This window comes from Vombatus ursinus, unplaced genomic scaffold, assembly GCF_900497805.2.
Source record: "Vombatus ursinus unplaced genomic scaffold, bare-nosed wombat genome assembly UNPS02014841.1, whole genome shotgun sequence".
In the NCBI taxonomy this organism is placed as follows: Eukaryota; Metazoa; Chordata; class Mammalia; order Diprotodontia; family Vombatidae; genus Vombatus; species Vombatus ursinus.
This window is the reverse complement of record NW_020954619.1, coordinates 2,549,892-2,573,106: the sequence shown is the minus strand read 5'-3', so window position 1 is coordinate 2,573,106 and position 23,215 is coordinate 2,549,892. Positions and strand designations below refer to the sequence as shown.

At 36.5% G+C, this 23,215-nt stretch overlaps 1 protein-coding gene across 1 annotated transcript in view; it reads left to right on the top strand.

The window, feature by feature from the left end:
* XRN2 (5'-3' exoribonuclease 2) overlaps positions 1 to 23,215 on the top strand; it is a 101,187-nt gene that overhangs the window by 8,625 nt on the left and 69,347 nt on the right. Inside the window, exon 2 of the mRNA XM_027840378.1 lies at positions 19,371 to 19,498. Coding sequence (XP_027696179.1) covers positions 19,371 to 19,498 — 128 coding nt within the window. The remainder of the gene's footprint in view (positions 1 to 19,370; positions 19,499 to 23,215) is intronic.

Sequence of the window (23,215 nt, the reverse complement as noted above, 5' to 3'; positions counted from 1 at the left end):
GGTGTTGTGCAGCTGTTTTCAGAGATACTTCTAGGGACCTGTAAATTTTCAGTTCTTCTGAGGTGGTATGATCAAGGACGAGGTGTTTACTCCTTTCCTGGCCTGGGCTGTGGTCTGTGAGTGACCACAAGCACTCTTTTCTGCCTTGGAACTGTGAGGAGGATTCCTTCTCCCACCACCACCATAAACTCCACCACGCCTGCACTCCTCCTTGCCCCAGAATTGCCACATAGAATTATGACCCAGATCCAAGCACAGGCAAAGCAAGAGATTCTTGCTTCAGCACCAGCAAAGAGATCCCTGAAATCCCATTCTGATCAGCCACTTGATTCCCCTTCTGTCTGTAGGCCAAGAGCTCTGGAAGCAGCCACTACCCTGAGGCTGCAGTGGGATTGGGGCTGGGACCGAGCTTCTGTCTCACTGTGGTCACAGACTTTCCTACTGACCTTCTAAGTTGTCTTTGATGTTTGTGGGTTGAGAAGTCTGGAAACCACCACAGCTGCCCATGATTCAGTCATGAATCCTGAGGCCTGGTCTTTGCCTGTGTGCCTACGCTGAACTATGCTCCTCTTCTATCCTGGCACAATAGATCTTTCCAGTCAACCATCTAGGATGTCTTGGGTTGGAAATTTGTTTCACTCTTGTCTTTTTGTGAGTTCTGTTGCTCTAGGCTTTGTTTAGAGACTTTTTTATAGGTATTTGGAAGGGTTCGGGGGAGAGCTTAAGCAAGTCACTGCTTTTACTCTACCATCTTGGCTCTGCCCCATCAATTCTCTATATATTTGGAAATGAAATTTTTAGCAGAGAAACCCTAAAGTAAAGATTCTCCCCTAGTTAACTGTTTCCCTTTAGATTTTTAAGATGATATTTAGATTTTAGATAATAAAATTTTTCCATTTTATCTTTTGTGATCCTCTCTATTTGGCCATGAAGTCTTCCACTATCTGTAGATCAAAAAGGTAATTTCTTCGTTGCTTTTCTAATTTGTTTACTGTGTGACCTTTTATATTTAGGTTATGTATCCATTTGGATATTATCTTGTTATGTGATGTTAGATGTCATTAACTTAATTTCTATCAGTCTCTATTTAATTTTCCCAGCAATTTTTGTGAAATAGTGAGCCTTTTTGTCAGAGCTCATTATTTTGAGTTTATTGAACAATAGGCACTAGGTTCATTTGTTTCTTTGCATTGTGTACTTATAATCTGTTCCATCGATCTTGCCCTCTCTCTCCCTCCCTTCTCTCTCTAGCTTTTTCAGTTTCTCTCATAAAATTGTTTTGATGATTACTGCTTTGTGTAGTATGTAGTTTGAGATCTGATATTTCAAGGAAGGTCCCTTCCCTCCAGCTTTTTTTTTTTTCATGATTATCCTTCAGATTCTTGATCTTTTATTCCTCTAGATGAATTTTATAATTCTTTTTTTTCTTTCTCTTTAAAGCAATCCTTTGGTGGTTTGACTGGTATTTCATTGAAATTAACAAATCAATTTAGGGTGCATTGTAATTTTTATTATATTAGCACTGACTACCCATGAATAATTAATATTTCTTCAACTATTTATGTCTGTATTTCCACAAGGAGTGCTTTGTAGTTATATTCATAGAATTGCTGTGTATACCTTGGGAGGTAGACTTCTAAATATTTTATACATTCTGTATTATTTTAAATGCAGTTTTTATTCCTGCTAGGTTTTGTTGGTATACAGAAATTTTGATTATTTATGTGGATTTAAACTTTGCTGAAGCTGCTTTGATTTTTTTAGTTGATTCTCATGTTCTGTAAGTACCCATCTCATCTGTAGAAAGTGATAATTTTGTTTCTGTGCCTGTGTTTATTCCTTCAGTTTCCTTTTGTTATCTTATTGCTATAGTTTGCATTTGTAGCACTCTTAACCAAAGAGTAGTGGTGCCAGCGGACACTTGCTGTGCTCTAACCTTATTGGAAAAGATTCTAGTTTATATCTGTTCGAGTACTCGCTTGATTTTAGAGATGTACTGCTTACTCATGTTAAGGAAAGGTCCATTTATTCTTGTTTTCCAGTGTTTTTCACAGAAGAGGGTGTTGTGTGTCGTCAAAAACTTTTTCTGCAGTTATAGATAGCATAATTTTTGTTGTTCTTTTTATTAATATGGCCACTTCTGTTTATAGTTTCCATAATATTGAATCAGCTTGGCATTCATGGTATAAATTCAACTTGGTTGTTGTCTGTAATCTTTGTAATGTATTGTCATAGTCTCTGCTAATACTTTATTTGAGATACTGGTCTATAGTTTTCTTTCTCTCTTTCGACTCTTTGTGGTTTAGGTATGAAGACCATGTTTCTATCATAGAAGGGATTAGGAAGGATCATTTCTTTTCCTCTATTTGCAAACAATTTGTGTAAAATTAGAAGCAATCTTTTTTTTTTTTTTTTTTTGGCTAGGCAATGGGATTAAGTGACTTGCCCACGGTCACACAGCTAGTAAGTGTGAAGCAATCTTTGATTGTTTGTTAGAATTCACTTGTAAAAACTTGTAACTTTCTAAGTTCCCCTCTCTTCTATTTTAAATGGTATTTTCCTCATTTATAGTCCTGATCAGAAATAAAAACATTTATCATTTGCTGCTGTGGCAGATACAAAAGTAGAGCACACGATACTCTATAAAATGAAATAACTAATAAATGTTGCGTTTTAGTGAGGTAAATAAGTAGTGCAGGTATCCCTATTTTATATATGTAGGAACTGAGACATAGATAAAATGATAAACTTGCTGGAACTCATACAGATAATAAGAAGTAAATCTAAGGTTCCAACCTAGGTTGGAACTCAGTACTTTTCACTACATCATGATTACTTCCATAATCATATCAGAAGAAAATTTAGAGATTTTTTCTAGTTCAGCCTCAATGTAGAAATTGCTTTCATAGCATTTTTGACAGATAATCATTGGCTGAATCTAATTCACAGAAATATAGAAAGGATAAATATAAAATTTTACACTTAGTTTCAAAAATCACTTTTGGTAGAACAGAGGATAATATGGCTAGATAAAAGTTTATGTGGAAAAGATGTAGGCGGGTTAGTGGCCTACAAGCTCAATATGAGTAAATCATTAAGTATTTAGTATCTGTTATATGCAAAGTACTGCCAGGAACTGGGGGTACAAGTACAAAGAATAAAACAATCCCTACTTGAAATGAGCTTACAAGAAGTATGTGTAAAAACACAGCATAAATGTAAAGTTAGTAAACCTCAAAATAGTAAATAATGAATAGTTTAAGGTATTGTGGGATGGGGAGAGAGCTAGCTTTTTTGTTGGGTGGGGGAGGGAGTGGGAATGAATTAAAGACTTCTTACTGAAGACTTCATAAATAAAAAGATGTTGCTTTGAATTGCATCTTAAAGGAAAAGAAGGAATCTCAGGCAAAGATAAGGAAAGGAATATGCATCTCAGGCATGGGAGAAGTCCTGTGCCTTTTTATGGAGATGGGAGATGAAGTGTCTTGTTTGAAGAACTGAGAGGCCATTTTGGTGTGATTAATAATTGACATTTATTAAGCACCTACTGAGAGCCAGGCATTGTACTAATTGCTGGGGATATAAAGAAAAGCAGAAAACAGCTCCTACTTTCAAGGAGCTTAGAATTGAATGTGGAAAACAACTTGCAAACAACTGTACAAATAAGATATATACAAAATAAAGTGAAGGTAGTCTCAGAGGGAAGGCATTTAGATTAAGTTGGATGGGGAAAGTCTTACAGGAGATGGGACTTTAATAGAGATTAGAAGGAAGCTAGGGAAGTCAGGAGGTAGAAATGAGGAAGAATTCCAAGCATAGGGAGACAGCCAGTGAAAATGTCCAGAGTTGGGAGATGGAATGTTTATGTATGAAGAACATCAGGGACCCCAGGGTAACTGGATTGCTGAGTAAGTACATGGAGGAGAGTAAGGTTTTAGAACACTGTAAAGGTTGGAAGGGACCAGATTTCAAACGCTTTTAGAAGCCAAATGGAGGAGTTTATACTTGATCCTGTAACTGATAGGGAGCCATTGAAGTTTGAGTGGTGGGGGGGGGGAGTGACTTGTCCTTTGACTTAAGCTTTGGGAAAATCATTTAGACAGCTGGGAAGAGGTTAGACTGAGAGACTTGAGTCTGGGAAACCAAGTAGCTGATTATTGCAAGGTATGAGGTGATGAGGTCTTGAAGTAGTAGTGTCAGAGGCGAAAAGGGGAGCATGTGAGAGATATTACTAAGGTAAAAAGCCTGAGTAACTTGTGAGACTGGTGATACCTTCAACAGTAATAAGGAAGTTAGGAAGAGGAAAGGTTTGGGGGAGGGGAGGGAAAGATTATTAGCTTAGTTTTAGACGTGTTGAGATTAAGACATCCAATCCAGTTCAAGATGTCTTATAGTTGGAGATGAGACACTGGAGGTCTGTAGGAGATTAGAACTGGAATGATAGATCTAAGAATCATCAGCATAGTTGGTTGTTGTCCATGCTTGAAGAAGACCAAAATGCCACTGTGTCAGGGGTTCAAAGTGCGATGTGTCCTACTGTAGCTGATCCAATCAATACAGTCTCGGAAAGCTTAGCCACAGGTCAGGCACATTATCAACATAGATGATAATTGAATCCATAAGAGCTGATGAGATCATCAAGTGAAATAGTATAGAGAGAAAAGAGAAAAGGGCTCAGAAGAGGACTGAGATTGGGTTGAGTGATGTCCAAGGTTAATGGGTGTGACCTTCATGAGTATCTAGCAGTGGAGACTAAGAAAAGTGGTCAGATGGGTAGGAAGAGAACCAGGAGAAGGAGTGTCACAAAAACTTAGAAGAAGAGAGTCTCAAGGAGAAAAAGGGTGATGTCAGAGATTTGCAGAGAGGTCAAGAAAGATGAGGATTGAGGAAAGGCCAGTAGATTTGGCAATTAACAGATGGTTGATGTTTTTGAAGAGAACAGTTTTGGTTGAATAATTAAGTTTGGAAGCCATTTTAAAGAGTTAAGAAGAGAGAGGAAAGGAAGTGGAAGCACCTATTTAGTTGCAAAGGGAGCACAGGTAGAATGTTGCCTGGTAGGCTAGTAGTGATGAACAGGTCAAGTGAGAATTTTTTGAGTATGGGGGAGACATGAACATATTTGTAGGCAGTAGGGAAGCAGCCTGTTGACAGAGATAGATAAAGGAGAGATTGGGTATAATGTGGGAAGAATCTTCTGGAGAACAAGGTATGGAATGGCATCACTTGTGCTTTTAGAGAGAAGTTTGCTTTGACAAAGAGAAGGATCACCCCTTCATGTGAGATGAGGTGAAGGAGGAGAGTGGCAGAAGGTATTTGAGTGATAGGAACTGAAAAGCCATTGGAGTAGGTTGAGTAGTAGAGTCATATGATCAGATCTGTGCTTAAGAAAAATTACTTTGGCATCAATGAGTAGGATGTCCAGGAGTGGTGAGAGACTTTGATAAGGGGAGATCAATTAGGGGGCTATTGCAGTAATCTAGAAGGTGAGAGGTATGAAGGCCTGAACTAAGGTGTTTGCTGTATGAGTGGAGAGAAGGGATTGGTACAAGAGATATTGTGGTGGTAGAAATAGCAGATTTGGCTCTCTGTTCTCGTGTCCAGAATGCTCTTCTTTTTCACCTCTACCTCTTTGGCCCTGACTTCCTTTAAAACTCAGCTCAGATCCCACTTTTTGCAAGAAGCTTTTCTCAGTGTCAAGTTCCCCCCTACCCCCACTCCCACCTGAGATTACAAAATTACCTACCATGTACACTGTATACATTTTGTATGTACCAAATTGTTTGCATTTTTGTCCCCACCATTAGTATGTGAACTTGAGGGGCTAGGGCCATAATTTTTCTTTGGTTATATCTCAATTACTTAGCATAGTGCTTAGCACATAATAAGCATTTAATAAATGCTTGTTGACTTGATTGGAGATTTGGGTGAGGGAAAGTGAGGAGTCTAGGGTAATGCTGATATTATAAAACTGAAACACTGTAAGGATGGTGGTTACCTTCAACAAAAACAGGGAAATTTTTTTTTGATCAAAAATTAGTTTATTTTAAATCATTACAGAAGAATAAAGACACTTAAAATTGGTGCCATCTAAATTGCAAAAAAAAAAATTGGTAAAAAGGCACTAAAACGAAAGAGGTGTGGCTTTTTTCTTTCTTTTTTTTATTCCCCCACTTAATAGTATTTTATTGTTTTCCAGTCACATGTAAAGATAGTTTTCAGCATTCACTTTTATAAGATTTTGAGTTCCAAATTTTTCCTCCCTCCCCTCTCACCTCCCCAACGCAGCAAATGGTTCGATATAGGTTATACATGTATGATTATATTACTCAGATAGTAGTCATGTTGTGAAAGAACAATCAGAACAAAAGGGAAAAAACACAAGAAAAAAAGAAACCAAAAAAGTGAAATAGTATGCTTCAATTTGCATTCAAACTCCATGGTTCTTTGTCTGGATGTAGATAGCATTTTCCATCCAGAGTCCCCTTTGGAATTGTCTTGAATCATTGTATTGTTGAGAAGAGCTAAGTCAGTCACAGTTAATCTTTGCACAATGTTGCGGTTACTGTGTACAGTGTTCTCCTGGTTCTGCTCATTGCACTCAGCATCAGTTCACATAAGTCTTTCCAGATTTTTCTGAAATCCATCTGCTCATCATGAAACAGAGAAATTTGGAAGAAGAAAAAATAGAGGGAGAAAGATGATTGAATTAGTTTTAGATAATACTGAATTTATGGTATCTCCAGTCCATCCAGTTTGAAATGTCCAGTAGGCAGTGGTTGATATGAGGCTGAATTTCAGGGAGAGTTGGAGGCTAGATGGTAGTCATCTGCGTATTGATAACAGTTAAACACCATGGATCTGGGTGTTATCAAGAGAGAGTATAACTGGAAAAAGAAGACCCGGGACAGAACCTTGGGTTCAATGAATGGTTGGGGGGGGGGGGTTGATATTGTTGATGAGCCAGCAAGAGACTAATACTCTTGACTCCAGATCCAGTTCTTTCTTCATACTGTATCACAAAGTTTTTCATACATTTCTGCACTATCGTTCCAGAACAAAATAACTACATCTCTCTTCTACAAATTTGGTTTCTAATTAACATTTCTCTTTCTGTCTGGATTGTTCTACCAGAGGTTCCCAAACTTATTTGACCTACTGCCCCATTTAAAAAAAAAAAATTACTCATCGTGCCCCTTCCCATCTACTTCCTTTAACCTTTTTTTAATTTTTAAAAATTAATTATTAAATTATTATTATTTTTTTTTTTAGAATTTGCATTATTTCAAACTACTGCACTCCCAGTGGATCATTCCAATGCCCTCCATGGGGCGGTATAGCCCACTTTGGGAACCTGTGCCTCTAGACTGAGCCCTTTTTTGTGACAGAGGCATTGTTTGATAGAGTATACAGTATTTTATCCTAGTAGTCCCCTACTTGCCAGTCCACCAAATAAACTATATCCAAGATTTCCAATGACCACTTAATTGTCAAATCCAGTTGCAGTGTCATGTCTTAGCTTTATGCCTTCATACTTATTTAGCACAATATTTATAATAGATATGTTGTATTTAGTTGGGTACAATTTCTTAGATAATCTCTTGAAATAGTTATTCTTTTTTTGTTTGTTTGTTTTTGTTTTGTTTTTAGGCAATTGGGGTTAAGTGACTTGCCCAGGGTCACACAGCTAGTAAGTGTCAAGTGTTTGGTCTGAGGCCGGATTTGAACTCAGGTCCTCCTGACTTCAGGGCCGGTGCTCTATCCACTGTGCCACCTAGCTGCCCCGAAATAGTTATTCTAATGGCAGAACCTACCACAAGATTATATTTGTTTCAGGGTAGATGTTTAGATAAATACTAAAAGTATTAATATAAACACTTTAAAATTCAGTTTAACAAATATAAGTGATTTTTTTGAGTGAATTTTAAAAAGTTATGTTCCATAAGGATACATTTAAGGTATATTAATTCAACAGTAAGTGACTAATGGAAGTATATTATTTTATATACTTAAAGCTAAAATGTCATTGCGGAATAGAAGTTATAATTTCAAATTATATAATACTTGACATACTCATGTAATCTTTTTTTTTTTTTTTTAAATTTGGTTAGGCAGTGGGGTTGACTTGCCCAGAGTCACACAGCTAGTAAGTGGTATGTGTCTGAGGCTGGATTTGAACTCGGGTCCTTCTGAATCCAAGGCCAGTGTTCTATCCACTGCGCCACCTAGCTGCCCCTCATGTAATCTTTTAAGGAAGGTTGACTTAAACAGGGCATATTAAGCCATTTACTTTACTAAGGTAATTTTCTTGTCCATGTTCTGAAAACTGCTGAAGAAATAGTAGTATTAAATTTGCCATAATATGAGCATATTATTATTCCTCTATAATACCAACTATTTATATTTTAGAGCTAAGGAAGAAAGAATATGTAAATTCCAATAAGTTGATGGAAGTCATTTAAACCTGAGATTGCTCAGAAATCATTGTGAGTCAGTTTGTCCTTTCCCAAGGTTCTAGGTGAGTGAGTATGAGTTTATCATCAGAGTAGCTGCAGGGTGGTAATTTTTTGTTTGTTTTTGTTTTCTTGTTTTTTTGCCCATAGTAATTCTTAGAGTGATGATCAAATGAGATAAATTGTAAAGCACTTAGCAAACCTTAAAGCAGTATATAAATGCTAGCTGCTATTATTGTTAAGACCATCCACTAGGTTTTGTGGAGTATGGGTGTATTCCACTGAAAGAATGTAATTTATAGAAGGAATGCCAATGGAATTAAATCAAGTCAACAAACATTTATTGTCTTTTTTTAAAAAAATTTTTAAAGTTCTTAATAAATTAATAAAGCCAGGCAATATTCTAACAACTGGTAATACAAATGCAAACAAAAAGATGGACTGACAGACTCCCTGAAGGAGTTTACATTTTAATGGCAAAAACACCATGTAGGAAAGAAGAGAGAAGAGATAAAGGTACCCAGGGTCCCTAGGGGCATCAAAGATGTCTGAGAGAGTCAGGAATGCAGCCTGAAAAAGAATGAAGATAGGTCTGAATTGAGCCATTTCCTTTTGGAAGTTCTAAGAGGAACCAGACAATCAGAGGGAGAGGAGAGGCTTCAGGGGTGGAGTGAGCTTTGAAGAACTTTCTGGGGCAATGTAGAGAACGCCTCCAACTATAGATCCTCATATATGTAAATTTTATATCCTTGAATTGTTGAAGTAGTCCATCTTATAACTAAATACAAATCCCATTTTGTTGTCCTCAGCTTTCTTTGACATCTCCTGAGAGAGTAGAATGTTTTTCTTCTTTTGGGACAAACATAAATTTAAAAACTGTATACTTGCAGATTGAAAAAGATCACAGTTCCTGGTTTTAATTTCTAATTGTAAAGACAGAGTTGCCTATATAACTACATTTTAAGATTCTTACATTGATTTAGATTTAAAAAAATCCACTTTTTTGATTCATATTTATATTTGAGAATTTTTTCAAATTTTAAAATACTTATTTTTCTCAACTTTGTTAAAAATATTCAGAATACATGCTTTGTTATAATAGAACAGTTTTTGTTTTTGGTAATTATTTTCCTATACCCTGACCAAAATATTCCTCATTCCATGTTTAATTAGTTTGTTCTCCTTTCTAATGATTTTGCAGGTGTCTACTTCAAGTGAGCACTGGTAAATAAAATAAAATCATTATTCAGTTTTTTTGTTACAAGCAAATCCTTTTATTTAAAACAATTTAGTTTTTATTGATATTATTGTTTCTGTATTATATCTCAATATATCTCTCCCAGAGAGCCATTCCCTAAAACATTATTCCATGCTGTAGTGGCAGAAAGTCAAACCTCTGTATAAATGTCAGAAATTTTTCCATTTGGGGATTCTGAGCGTTTGTGATTATATTAATGACTTTTTGTCTAATACAAACTATCAAATAGAGAGAAAAGGGACCATTTGGACTTGAGGGCCATTACATTGCCTTGATTAAATGTCCAGAGGGAAAAAAGGGGTGGGAAAGAGAGGGTAGTGACTAGGAGAAGGATAATACCCTCCCTATTTTCTCTAATTTCTGGAGTTTATGTTAGATGAAAAGTTATCAATAAAATCATAAAAGCTTAGAGCACCTAATTAGGAAAATTCCTAACATTGCAACAGTGGTTTGTTACTCTACCCTCATTAAAATTTTTGTTTATTTCTAACTAACCCTAGGCTCCTTGTTTGAGGTAAAAAAGCAGGACTTAGGCCTCAGGTAAAAGAAGTGAGCAGAATATATTATAGTATTTCTTACTGGATGTTCATAGAGGCAGGAGGGAGGTTGAACAAAGAGCAATACTTGAAGAGGTGAATGCAACTTATAGTCCTGTATCTGTACAAAGAAAGATGGAGTTGCATTCTCATATTTCTTCTTTGGGATCATCCTTGGTCATTGTAATTTCAGAGCATTCAGATTCAGTTTTTTCTTTCTGTATGCATTCTTTTAGTCGACCATATTGTTATTAGTCAATTTCATTACATATTATCAAATCCTTCGTTTTTTATTGTTACCACTCATCCTTTGGCAAACCGTAACCCTGAATTGCTCCTACTGATGTGCTGCTGAATGGAGCTTGGAGGAAGTCATGCAAATGAACTCGACAAATTTATATTACTGTAAACCATTAGGGTCTGCCCTCAATGCAACAAGACAATTATATAGTCATTTCTAATAAATGTCCTATTTCACTCCTCATAGTCTGTTCTAACTTTTCTAAGGATCTCAAGAAAATTGAGGCCATTTGCCATAAGTTCCCTCTTCTTCTTGTCTCAAAGTCTCACAATTCCTTAAAGTCATCGTATACTTTTTTCTTTACTCTAGTCTCTGATAATGAGGTGCCCCTTCTTGCAAAGGTCAACTCCAACATGCACCCTTAAACTCATCCCTTGCCATAATCTTAAGCAGATTGCAACCTCAATCATCACTCCCAGTTTTGGCTCTTTAGTCTTTCCCTGTCTACTGGTTCTTTCTATTCCACATTCCAAAATGCCCAAGTCTCCCCTATCCTTAAAAAAACCTTCGCTCATCTCTTTTATTCCTTCAAGCTATTGTCCTAAACTTCTTAGCCATCACTTAGGCAAACTTCTAGGAGAAGCTATTTCAACTCACTGCCTCAATTTGCTATCGTCTTATATGTTACTTAAGTAATGTTATTAATATTAAGTGATGTTATTGTTTAACTGAAATTGCTTTCTCTAAAGTTACCAAAATTCTCTTTAATTTTCAAATCCAATGGTCTTAGTCTTTATCTTTCTTGATCTTTATGTAGTTTTTAACATGTCACTGAAGAGGTGGGACCAAGATGCATAGTAGAGAAGCACTCAGTCAAACTCTCCCAAATTCCCCTCCTGACAACCTTAAAATAATGCCTCAAATTGAATTTTGGAGTGACAAAACCAACAAAAGTTTGGGTGGGAGAATTTTCCAGCCCAAGGCAACTTAGGAGGTCAATAGGAGGGGTCTGTCTCACTGGAGTGGTGATCAGGTGGGCCTGGAGCACAGGGCAGACATACAGGCCACACCTTGGCAAGCCAGCAGTGGGCTTTGGAGGTGACTGTATTGATGCCAGCAGCAGCTTCTGGAGCTCTCAACCCATAGACAGTGCCGGGGGTGGGGGTGGGGTGGGGTGGGGGGGAGGAAGATGTCAGGATGTCAGGAAGAGATTGCAGGGGATGTTTTATTGGCACTGGGTTCAGGACCCTGTTGCACTGCCCATACACAGGTCCCAGGGCCGAAAGAAATGATAGCCCTTATAGCTGCAGGGCTGAGAGAAGTGCTTGTGGTCATTCATGGGGGTGTAGGAACCCTGATCTCAATTCCAAGTAAGAGGAGAGCACTAGCAGTTGTGGATGCAGGAGAGCAGAGGACCCGATCAAAGTCTAAGGGCCAGGAGGAGTGCTAATCCTGGTGGCTGTAGGGGAACAAGGTCCTTCCTGGATAAAGACGAGAACATAGGCTGGAAGAGCACTGACCTTTCCTCTCCTTAGATCATACTATTTTGGAAGAATTAAAAACCTACAGAACTGGTACTACACACCCTTACCCCTGTTCCCCCTCCCCAAGCTCTAAAAATATTAGCAAGAAAAACCTGAACGGGAACAGAGCCCAACTTTAACGTAAAGTTAAAAGTCAAGGAATATGCTAGAAAAAAATATTAAGCAAACAACAAAAAAAGAACCTGACCATAGAAACTTACTATGGGGACAGGGAAGATCAAGACACAAACTCAGAAGACAGTGAAGTCAAAACTGCTACACACAAAGCCTCAAAAAAAAAAGTGAATTGTCATAGGCCTAATAAGAATTCCTGGAAGAGCTTAAAAAAGAATTTTAAAAAAAAGTTAAGAGAGGCAGAGGAAAAACTGGGAAAAGAAATGAGCGATGCAGGGAAATTATGAAAAGAAAATAAAGGTAAAGGAGGCACAAAAATCCACTGAAGAGAAGAACCCCTTGAAAAACAGAACTGGCCAAATGGAAAAAGAAATACAAAAGCTCACAGAAGGAAAGAGTCTTAAAAATTAGAATTGGGTAAGAGGAAGCTAATGATTCCATGAGACACTAAGAAACAATAAAACAATCAAAAGAATGAAAAAGAAAATAGGAAATATCTCATTGGAAAAACAGTTGACCTGGAAAATAGATTGAGGAGAGATAATTTAAGAATTATTGGACTATTTGAAAGCCATGATCATGAAAAGAGCCTAGGTATCATATTTCAAGAAATTATCAAGGAAAACTGACTTGATATTCTTGAACCAGAAGACAAAATAGAAACTGAAAGAATACACCAGTCACCTCCTATAAGAGATCCCAAAATGAAAACTCTCAGCAATATTATAGCCAAATTCCAAAGCTCCCAGGTCAAAGAGAAAATATTCAAGAAACAATTCACATATTAGGGAGCCATAGTCAGGATCACATGAGATTTAGCAGATTCTACTTTAAAGAATTGAAAGGCTTGTAATATGATGTTCTGAAGGAAAAAGGAGCTAGGGTCACAACCAAGAATCATGTACCCAGCAAAACTGAGTATAATCGTTCAGGGGGAATAATGGATTTTTCACCGAGATAGATGACTTTCAAGCATTCTTGATGAAAAGACCAGAGCTAAATAGACATTTTGCCTTTCAAATACAAAACTCAGAGGTAAACATGAAAGAAAAATCATAAGGGATTCAGTAAGGTTAAACTGTTTACATTCCTATGTGAGAAGGCGATACTTGTAACTCTTAACTTCTGTCATTATTAGGGCAGTTGGAAAGAGGAATGTTTGTAGACAGAGAGGACATGGATGTGTTGAATATGATGGGATGGTTAAAAAAATAAAGGAGTGAAAAAGTAGGATGCACTGGGAGAAGGGGGAAGGATGAGAAAGAATGGGGAAAATTATCTCATGTAAAAGAGGCATGAAGGAAGACCTTTTACAATGGAGGTGATGGGGGCAGGGAATGATGGTCATTACTTGAAACTTACTCTCATCAGAATTTGCCCAAAGAGGGAATAACATACAATCACTTGAGTATAGGAATCTATCTTAACTCTACAGTGAAGTAGGAGGGGAAAGGGAGACAAGAAGGGGAGGGGGCTTGACTGAAGGGAGGGTGGATTAAGGGAGGTAATGATTAGAAGCAAAAGACTTTTGAGGAGGAATGGGGTAAAAAGAGAGAGAAGAAACGGGAAAAATAGGATGGAGGGAAATACACAGTGAATCCTAACTCAGAATGTGAGGAACTCACCCATAAAATGGAAGCAGATAGCAGAAAGGATTAAAAATCAAAATTCAACAATATGTTGTTTACAAGACTTGTTGTTTACACACTTAACTTAGATATACTTTTTGTTGTTGTGGTTCAGTTGTTTTAGTCATGTTGGACTCCCATTTTTGGGAGTTTTCTTGGCAAAGGTAATGGAGTGGTTTGCCATTTCTTTGTCCAGCTCATTTTACAGGTGGACAACTGAGACTAACCAGAGTTAAGTGACTTGCCCAAAATCACACAACTAGTTAGTTGTCTGAGGCTGGATTTGAACTCATGAAGATGAGTCTTCCTGATTCCAGGCACAGTGTTCTATCCACTGCATCACCTAGCTGCACACATACATAGAATAATGGAGTGGAATCTCTTATGTTCAGCTGAAGTAAAGAGAGCAGGGATAACAATGATGATCTCAAAGCAAAAGCAAAAAATAGACCTAATTAAAAGAGATAAACAAGGAAACTGCATTTTATTAAAAAGATAACATCGATAATGAAGTAACCCCAATACTAAACATGTGCCAAATGGCATAGCATCTAAATTCTTAAAGTTACAGGAGAAAATAGACAGTAAAACTGTACTAGTAGGGGACCTCAACATTCCCCTCTCAGAACAGATAAATCTAACCATAAAATATAGTAAAGAATATGAATAGAATTTTAGAAAAGTAAGCTATGATAGACCTCTGGAGAAAATTGAATGGAAATAGAAAAGAGTGTACTTTATTTGCAGCTGTACATGGAACCTTCACAAAAATTGACCACATATTGGGGCATAAAAATCTCACAACCAAATGCAGAAAAGCTGAAATACTAAATGTATCCTTTTCAGACCATAATGCAATAAAAATTATATTCAGTAAAGGGCCATGGAAACATTAAAAATTAATTGAAAAGTAAATCTAATTCTAAAGAATAAGTGGGTCAAAACAAATCATAGAAACAATCAATTTCATTAAAGAGACTGACAACAATGAGACAACATACAAAATTTATGGGATGCAGCCAAGTACTACTTAAGGGAAAATTTATATTTCTAGATGCTAACATTAATAAAATAGAGAAAGGACATACAACTAAAAAAAAAAATCTAGGAAAAGAACAAATTAAAAATCCCCAAATAAACACCCAGTTGGAAATTCTGAAAATCAAAGGAGAGATTAATAAAATTGAAAGTAAAAAAACCATTGAACTAATAAAACTGGGAGCTGGTTTTATGGGCAAAAAAATAGATAAACCATTGGTTAATTTGATTTTTTTAAAAAGAAAGAAAACCAAATAACCAGTATCAAAGATGAAAAGGGTGAATTTACCGCCAATGAAGAGGAAATCAAAGTAATTATTAAGAGCTGTTTTGCCCAATTATATGCCAACAAATCTGACAGTCTAGATCAAGTGGATGAATATTTACAATAATAATATAAATTGCCTAGATTAACAGAATAGGAAATAGAATATTTAGGTAACCTAATCTTAGAAAAACAAATTGAACAAGCCATAAATAAGCTCCCTAAGCAAAAATCCCCAGGACCAGATGGATTCATAAGTAAATTCTACCAAACATTTAAAGAACAATTAAGTCCAATACTATATAAACTATTTGAAAAAATAGGCAAAGAAGGAATCCTACCGAATAACTTTTATGATACAAATATGGTGCTGATACCTAAACTAGGAAGAGTAAAAACAGAGGAAAAAAATTACAGACCAATTTCTCTAATGAATATTGATGCAAAAAATTTTAAATAAAGTATTAACAAGGAAGTTATAGCCATATATCACAGATATCATACACTATGACCAGGTAGGATTTATACCAAGAATGCAGGACTGGTTCAGTAGTAGGAAAACTATAATTGACCGTATAATTTATTATATCAATAACAAAACCAACAGAAATCATATGATTTATCTTAATGCAGGAAAGGGTTTGACAAACTACAACACTCATTCCTATTAAAAACATGAAAAAGTATAGAAATAAATAGAACTTTCCTTAAAACAAGTGGCATCTATAAAAACCATTAAGCATAATCTAAAACCAGCAAGCATTATCTGTAATGAGGTTAAGCTAGAAACCTTTCCAGTAAGATCTGGGGTGAAATAAGGGTCCTTGTTAATACCTCTGTTATCTAGTATTTTTCTAAAAATGCTGGCTATAGTAATAAGACAAGAAAAAGAAATTGAAGAAATTAAAATAGGCAATGAGGAAATAGCTGTCACTTTTTGCAGATAATTTGATCATATACTTAGAGAATCCTGGAGAATTAGCTAAAAATTAGTTGAAACTGTAATAACTTCAGCAAAGTTGCAAGATATAAAATACACCCACATAAGTCATCAGCATTTCTATGTATTACCAACAAAGTCCAGCAGCAAGAGATAGAGAAATTCCATTTAATATAACTGCAGACAGTGTAAAATGAGTCTCCCTGCCAAGACAAACCCAGGAACTATATGAAAACAATTACAGAATACTTTTCACACAGTCAGGTCTATACAACTGGAAAAATATTAATTGCTTATGACAATTCTATCTAAATTAATTTAAATATTCAGTGCCATTCCAATTAGATTACCAAAAAATTATTTTATACAGCTAGAAAAGATACTAACATAATTTATCTGGAAGAAAAAGACAAGAATATAAAGAATAAGTGAGAAAAAAAAGTGTGAAGGAAGGTACCACGTCTCAAATTGTACTACAAAGAGGTAAACCTTAAAACAATCTGGTACTGCCTAAGAAATAGAGTAGTGGATCAGTGGAATAGATCAGGTACACTATACACAGTAGTAAATGACCATAGCAATCTAGTGTTTGAAAAACCCAAAGATCTAAGATTTTGGGACAAGAATTTATTATCTGACAAAAATTGCCAGGAAAATGGAAAGCAGTTTGGCAGAAAGTAGGTATACACCTAGGGCAAGTAGGTGCAGTGGATGGAGGGCCAGGAGTTCAAATTTGTTCTCAGATACTTACTAGCTATGTGGCCCTGGGCAAGTCACTTAACCCTTGTTTCCCTCAGTTGCCCATTTGCAAAATGAGCTGGAAAAGGAAATGCCAAACTACTCCAGTGTCTTTGCCAAGAAAACCCCACAAGGGATCATAAAGTCAGACACGACTGAAAAGGCTGAACACCAACAACAAATTCATTGTTGGTTGAATTGTGAACTGATCTAGCCATTTTGGAGAGCAATTTAGAACTGTGACCAAAAGGCCATAAAATTGCATACCTTTTGACGAGCAGTACAACTACTAAGTATCCCAAAGAGATCACAGAAAAGGGAAAAGTACTTATGTGTACAAAATATATTTGTAGCAGCTTTTTTTGTGATGAATAAAGAATTGGAAATTGAGGGGATGCCCATCAATTGGGGAATGGCTGAACAAGTTGTATATGGTTGTGATGGAATACTATTGTGCTATAAGAAATGACAAGCAGCATGCTTTCAGAAGAACATAAGAAGACTTATATGAACTGATGCAAAGTAAAATGAGCAGAGCCTGGAGAACACCGTACACAATAATAAGAGTATTATATAATGAATAACTGTGAATGACTTGGCTATTCTCAGCAATACTGTGATCAAAGACAGTTTGTTTTTTTTTTGTTTTTGTTTTTAGGCAATTGGGTTAAGTGACTTGCCCAGGGTCACACAGCTAGTAAGTGTCAAGTGTTTGGTCTGAGGTCGGATTTGAACTCAGGTCCTCCTGACTTCAGGGCCGGTGCTCTATCCACTGCGCCACTTAGCTGCCCCGACAATTCTGAAGGATTAAAAAATGCCACCCACCTCCAGAGAAAGAACTGATGGAGTCTGAACTCAAATTGAAGCATACTTTTTAAACTTCCTATTGTTCTCAGGTTTTTTTTTCCCTTTTGGTCTTTGTCTTCTTTTGCAACATGGCTAATATAGAAATGTTTTGCATGAATGCATGTGTATAATCTATCAAATTGCTTGCTGTTTAAGGGAGGAGGAAGGGAAGAAAGGGATGGAGAGAAGATGGAGCTCAGCATTTTTAAGAAATGTTAAAAATTTTTGTTTACATGTGATTGAGAAAAAATGAATTAAAAATTAAACCTAGTATTTGACATGTTACGCTGGTTGAGCAGTAATACTTATTTCCATCACTGTTGGGTGTTTTCTTAATATTACTTTCCCCTCTTCTCTATCTTGTCAGTTTTCTCAATCTTTTTTGCTTATTCATCCATATCATAGTTTAACCTTGGGTGTACCCCAAGACTCTGTTCTGGACCTTTTTCTCTCCTTGTAGCTTCTCTTTGTCTCTCATCGCTTCCTGTACACTAATTACTCCTAGGTCTTTATATTCAGCCCTAGTCTTGTTCTTGAACTTCAGCCCTGTGTCATGCTATTTGACATTTTGACTTGGATGTCTCTTAGACGTCTCAAACTCAGTATGTCTAAAACTTTATTCATCTTTTCTCCCACCTCTATACCCAAATTCTCTATTTCTATTAAGGGCATCACAGTTTTTCCAGTCTCCCAGTTGTGCAGTTTTATCACCATCTTCAGTTCCTTAGTCTCTTATACTCTATATATCTGGTCAGTTGGTAACTTGTATTTTTACTTCCACAACTTACAGATGCCACATTAGTCCTGGTCCTCATCATCTCTTGTCTAGACTTTGCAGCAGTGGCTTCTTAATTGTCTTTTGTGTCAGATCTCTCCACACCCTCCACCCCATTCCATCATCTACACAGCTGCCAGTGGTTTTCCTAAGCACAGATCTGGCAATTATTCCTCTCCTCAGCAAACTAATGTCTCCTTGAACCTAGACTTAAATATAAGCTTCAGCCTAGCTTTTAAAACCTTCACACTGTATGCTACTCTTCCCAGACTCTAGTGTAGCCAAAGTGGTCAGACCTCTCCATTTCCAGGCTCTGTACCTTTGAATTGGGTACACTCATGCCTGGAATGCACTCCTTCTCACCTTCACTCCATAGAATCCCATACTTATTTCAAGACTTGACTTAAACAGCACCTTCTACATGAATCTTTTTCTGATTCCCCTCAACTAAAAGTACCATTCTTCCTTGGTCACTTTGTATTTATTTTGTGTATACTTATATGTGTGTGTTCTCACATGATAGAATGTAAGTGCCTTGAAGGCAGAAACTATGTCATTTTTTGTTTTTGTGTTTTCTGGTGCCTAGCTTAGTACCTGCCACATAGTAGGTGGTTATAAATCTGTGTTGGTTGATTAGTCGAAAGTCACTGTGTATATTGTTTTGTTAGTCCTCCTTACTCCATTTTGCATCACTTAAGCCAACCTTTAAAATTATATAGCATATAAAACTTGCCTCTATCTCAGTTGTAAAGAATATATACTGAACAATAAAAATGCATCTCTTTTTGATAGGACACAAACTTAATAGATTCAGCTTTCCTGACTGACTTACTTATATAATGATTCCTGTCTAGTGATTAAAATCTTATTTTATGTTGCTTTATTTCCTGTCATCAAACATGTTACTTCCAGAAACAAATTATGAATCTCTACTTAGCCTTGAATCTAAATAATTTTTTAGAGTTGTAAATAAAACTTGTAAATTACTTTCTTATAGCCCAAAGAATGCAATGGCGTCAAGATCCCAGTTGATACCAGTAAACCTAATCCAAATGAAGTGGAGTTTGATAATCTATATTTGGATATGAATGGAATCATCCATCCTTGTACACATCCTGAAGACAAGTAAGTAATTGTGGAATTTCAGAGTTGAAAGGGGACCCCAGAGGCTATCTAGACAAATCTGTATTTTAATAAAAATCCATTCTGCAACATAACAGCAAGTAATTCCTTAGGCTTTGCTTAAAGATCTCCAGTGAAAGGAAGCACATTATCTCCTGAGGTACTTCATTCCCCTTATGGATCATACTAGTCATCAGGAAATTTTTGTCTTAGAACAACTCTAAATCTTCCTCTTTGTAACTTCTACCCATTGTTTCTGGTTCTGCCCTTTGGGAAGATCTTGAAGTCCTTTGTCATTATTTCTTCTATCCTCTGCACGCTTTCCACTTATCCTTTATAAAATGTAGCATCCTGAATTGACCATAATGTTCCAAATGGGTTTTGACTAGGACAGAGTATAAAGAGACTATCACCTCTCTAGTCCTGGACAGCAGGCCTATCTTAATGCAGCCTGTCATTGCATTATGTGTTTTGGCTGTCAAGTTACGACTCATTTGATTTACAGTTGACCGTCCACGTCTTTTACAAAATAGAGTCTGTAGCCTTGTTTCCCTTATATTATAGTTGTAAAATTGATCTTTTTAATTCAAGTGTGAGTCTTGGAAGTTTGACAGGAATAAATGTTTATCTTATTAGATTAAGCCTAGTTTTCTAGTCTCTTAAGATTTTTTGGACCCTCACTGTGTTATCTAGTATTTTAGCTTTTCCTCTTAGCTTTTTATTATCTGCAAATTTGACAAGCTTGACAACTATACTTGTACTCAAATAATTTGTAAGTGTGATAATCAGCTTAGGGTCAAGTACTGGTTCCTGGTGAGTACAGTCATTAGCTTAGAAGTTGACAGTGAACCATTTAATGACTATTCTTTGGGTCTAATCATGTATGTATGTATCTATGTATGTATGTATGTATGTATGAATGATGGTCCCTTGGTTTACCAGTCCAATAACTTGTCAAAAAAGATAAATGACACCTGGTTTCCATGAAGCCCTGTTGACTTTTTTTGTTCATTGCTTCATTTTAGACATATTCAGAAACTATTCCTTTAGTAATATGTTACAGAATTTTCAAACTTAGTCTCATTTCCGTTTGCAGTAGAACCTCCTTTGAAAGATAGGCCTTGGTAGCATTTGCCAGGTTTTCTTTTCTTTCTGTGGCTTTGTTTTGTTTTGTATACTGGGACCTGGTTTGTCTAGGCCTGATAGTTTGAACTTATCAAGGACTGTTAGCATTCTCCATCTACTTGTTTTGGTTTCAGTTCTTTCTTAGCCATTTATGGATCTTCCAGTCCAAATATTATTCTCTTTGACAGAAAACAGATTCAAAGTAAGTGTTGAGTAAATCTATTTTTTAGATTTAGTCATTATCATCTTATCCTCCCTGAATATCATGCCTTTTTTCATTCCCTTTAACATAATATAACTGAAATATGCCCATTGGCTTTTTCTGTGCCTGTCTAAGTTCATTCTCAGCTTTGGTACTCCTGACATTATTCTTATACCACCTTTTTTGTATTCATTCTCCATTACCTGTTTTTACTTCTATATTTTGTACAAGTTTAAGTTGGTTGATTAAATTGTTGTGGACCACATCACCTCTTTAGATAACCTGTCCTTTTCTTCTTCATTAGTATTGTTTCTCTCTGGGCGTTCAGCATTTCATTTACTTCTTTTGAGGTTACTTCCCCTGTAGAATTTTAGGCCAAGGAGTCTTGCCTAGTCATTCTCTACAGTCTTAGAAATTAGCTCTCCAAAAATTTAGGTTGCCTGTTAGATTGTGTTCTGAGATTTCTTCACCTTTATCACAGATTGTAAGATGGAGTGATCATGCTCCCTCTTGGTGCTCATCATTTCTGTTTTGTCATCAGTTTCTCCATTTTTCAGAGAATCCAGCTTCTGGTTCTCATCTTTTGGTTTCGCTACCTTTTTACAACTCATCAGTAAACATTTAATACTTTCCGTGTGCTAGGTATTAGGTATATATAGACCAAAGAATTTACATTTGATCAGGGGGAAACATCATGAACACATATCAGTAAATACAAAATAATATACAGAGTGTAAATGGTAATTTCAGGGAAATTGAGATAGTCCTTGTAAAGGAGGCAGCTCTTGAACTGAACTTTTAAAGACAACTGGAATTCTGATAGGCTGAGGTGAGGAGGGAATACATTCCAGGCATGAGAGAGATTCTGTGCCAAGTCAGGGATGGGGGAGATAGAATATTTTGTATGAGGGACAATAAGAAGACCAATTTGGCTAGACCGTACTGTGGATAAAGGAAATTAATATATACTAAATCTGGGGCAGCTAAGTGGCACAGTGGCTAGAGTGCCAGGCCTGTAATCAGGAAGACATCTTCCTGAGTTCAATTCTGGCCTCAGACACTTATTAGTTATGTGATCCTGGGCAAGTCACTTAACCCTGTTTGCCTCAGTTCCTCATCTGTAAAATGTGCTGGAGAAGGAAATGGAAAACCACTCCAGTATCTTTGCTAAGAAAATCCCAAATCGGGTCACAAAGAGTCAGACACGACTGAAATGACTGAACAACAACAGAAACCTGGAAGATTATGTTGCTACAGGATATTAAAGAATTTTTGGTGACAAACAATGGAATTTGTATTTTATTTTAGTACTAGTAAGTAGACACAGGAGCTCTTTGATCAAGGGGAGTAAATGGTCAAACCTGTATGTTAGGAATATTACTTGAGACTAGGGTCTGGGAGACCAATTTAGAATCTATTGAAGTAGTATAGATAGGCAATAATGAGGTACTAAACTGGGAACTCTGTGAATAGAGAGAAGGGGACCAATAGGAGAGATGTGAAAGGAGAATCAACAGGACTTGGTAACTGGTTGCTTGGCGAGGTTTGTAGGAGAGTGAGAAGTCAAGGGAAGACTGAGGTTTTTTCAACCTGGGTAACTAAAACTATATTCTTGGCCTTGAGAGAAATGGGGAAGTTTGGAAGAGGAGAGGGGTTGGGAGGAAAGATAATCAATTAATTCTGTTTTAGAAGGGTGGAGTTTAAGTACCTACTAGACATCTAGTAGGAAATGTCCAGTAGGCAGTTGGTAATAGAGAACTGGGGTTTGGAGGTGTTAGACAAAGATCTGAGTCATTTGCCTAGAGATAATTGAACCTGTGGGAGTTATTGAGACCACTGAGAGTGTAAGGAGAGAAGGAAATAGAGCTATTGCTAAGATAAACCAAGAAATAATTAGCCACTTTACTTTTGGAAAGGAGTAAATTTAAGCAGATGTCCAAAAATTAAAGTCCTTCCTCATTTCTCTCATTGTCATAGCATGACTTTGTGGTAGGCTTATGAATTATTTCCTTAACTCATCTACTGTTGCTTTTTGTTGACTATACTATGCTCATGTGACTCATAACTCTTTATTAACTTAATAAAACCATATCGCTTCTCTCCTTCTCTCTCTCTCTTTCTCTTTCTCTCTTTCTTTCTCTCTTTCTCTCTCTCCACCTAGATGTTCTCCACTTGTCCCTCTACTCCTTTTATTTCCTAGATTTCCTTGCATGAGCATATTTTAATCTATAGTGCTATGAATTTCCCTCCTTTTGAAATTTCTTTGTTTTGCGTAAGTTTTAGTCTTCCAGAACTATATTTCAGTCTTGAGTCTTATGTCATAATGTCATGAAGTATCAGTGATACTTCTGATGAAAATTTGCTTCCTTTTCTTAGGATCTCTAATTCGTCTT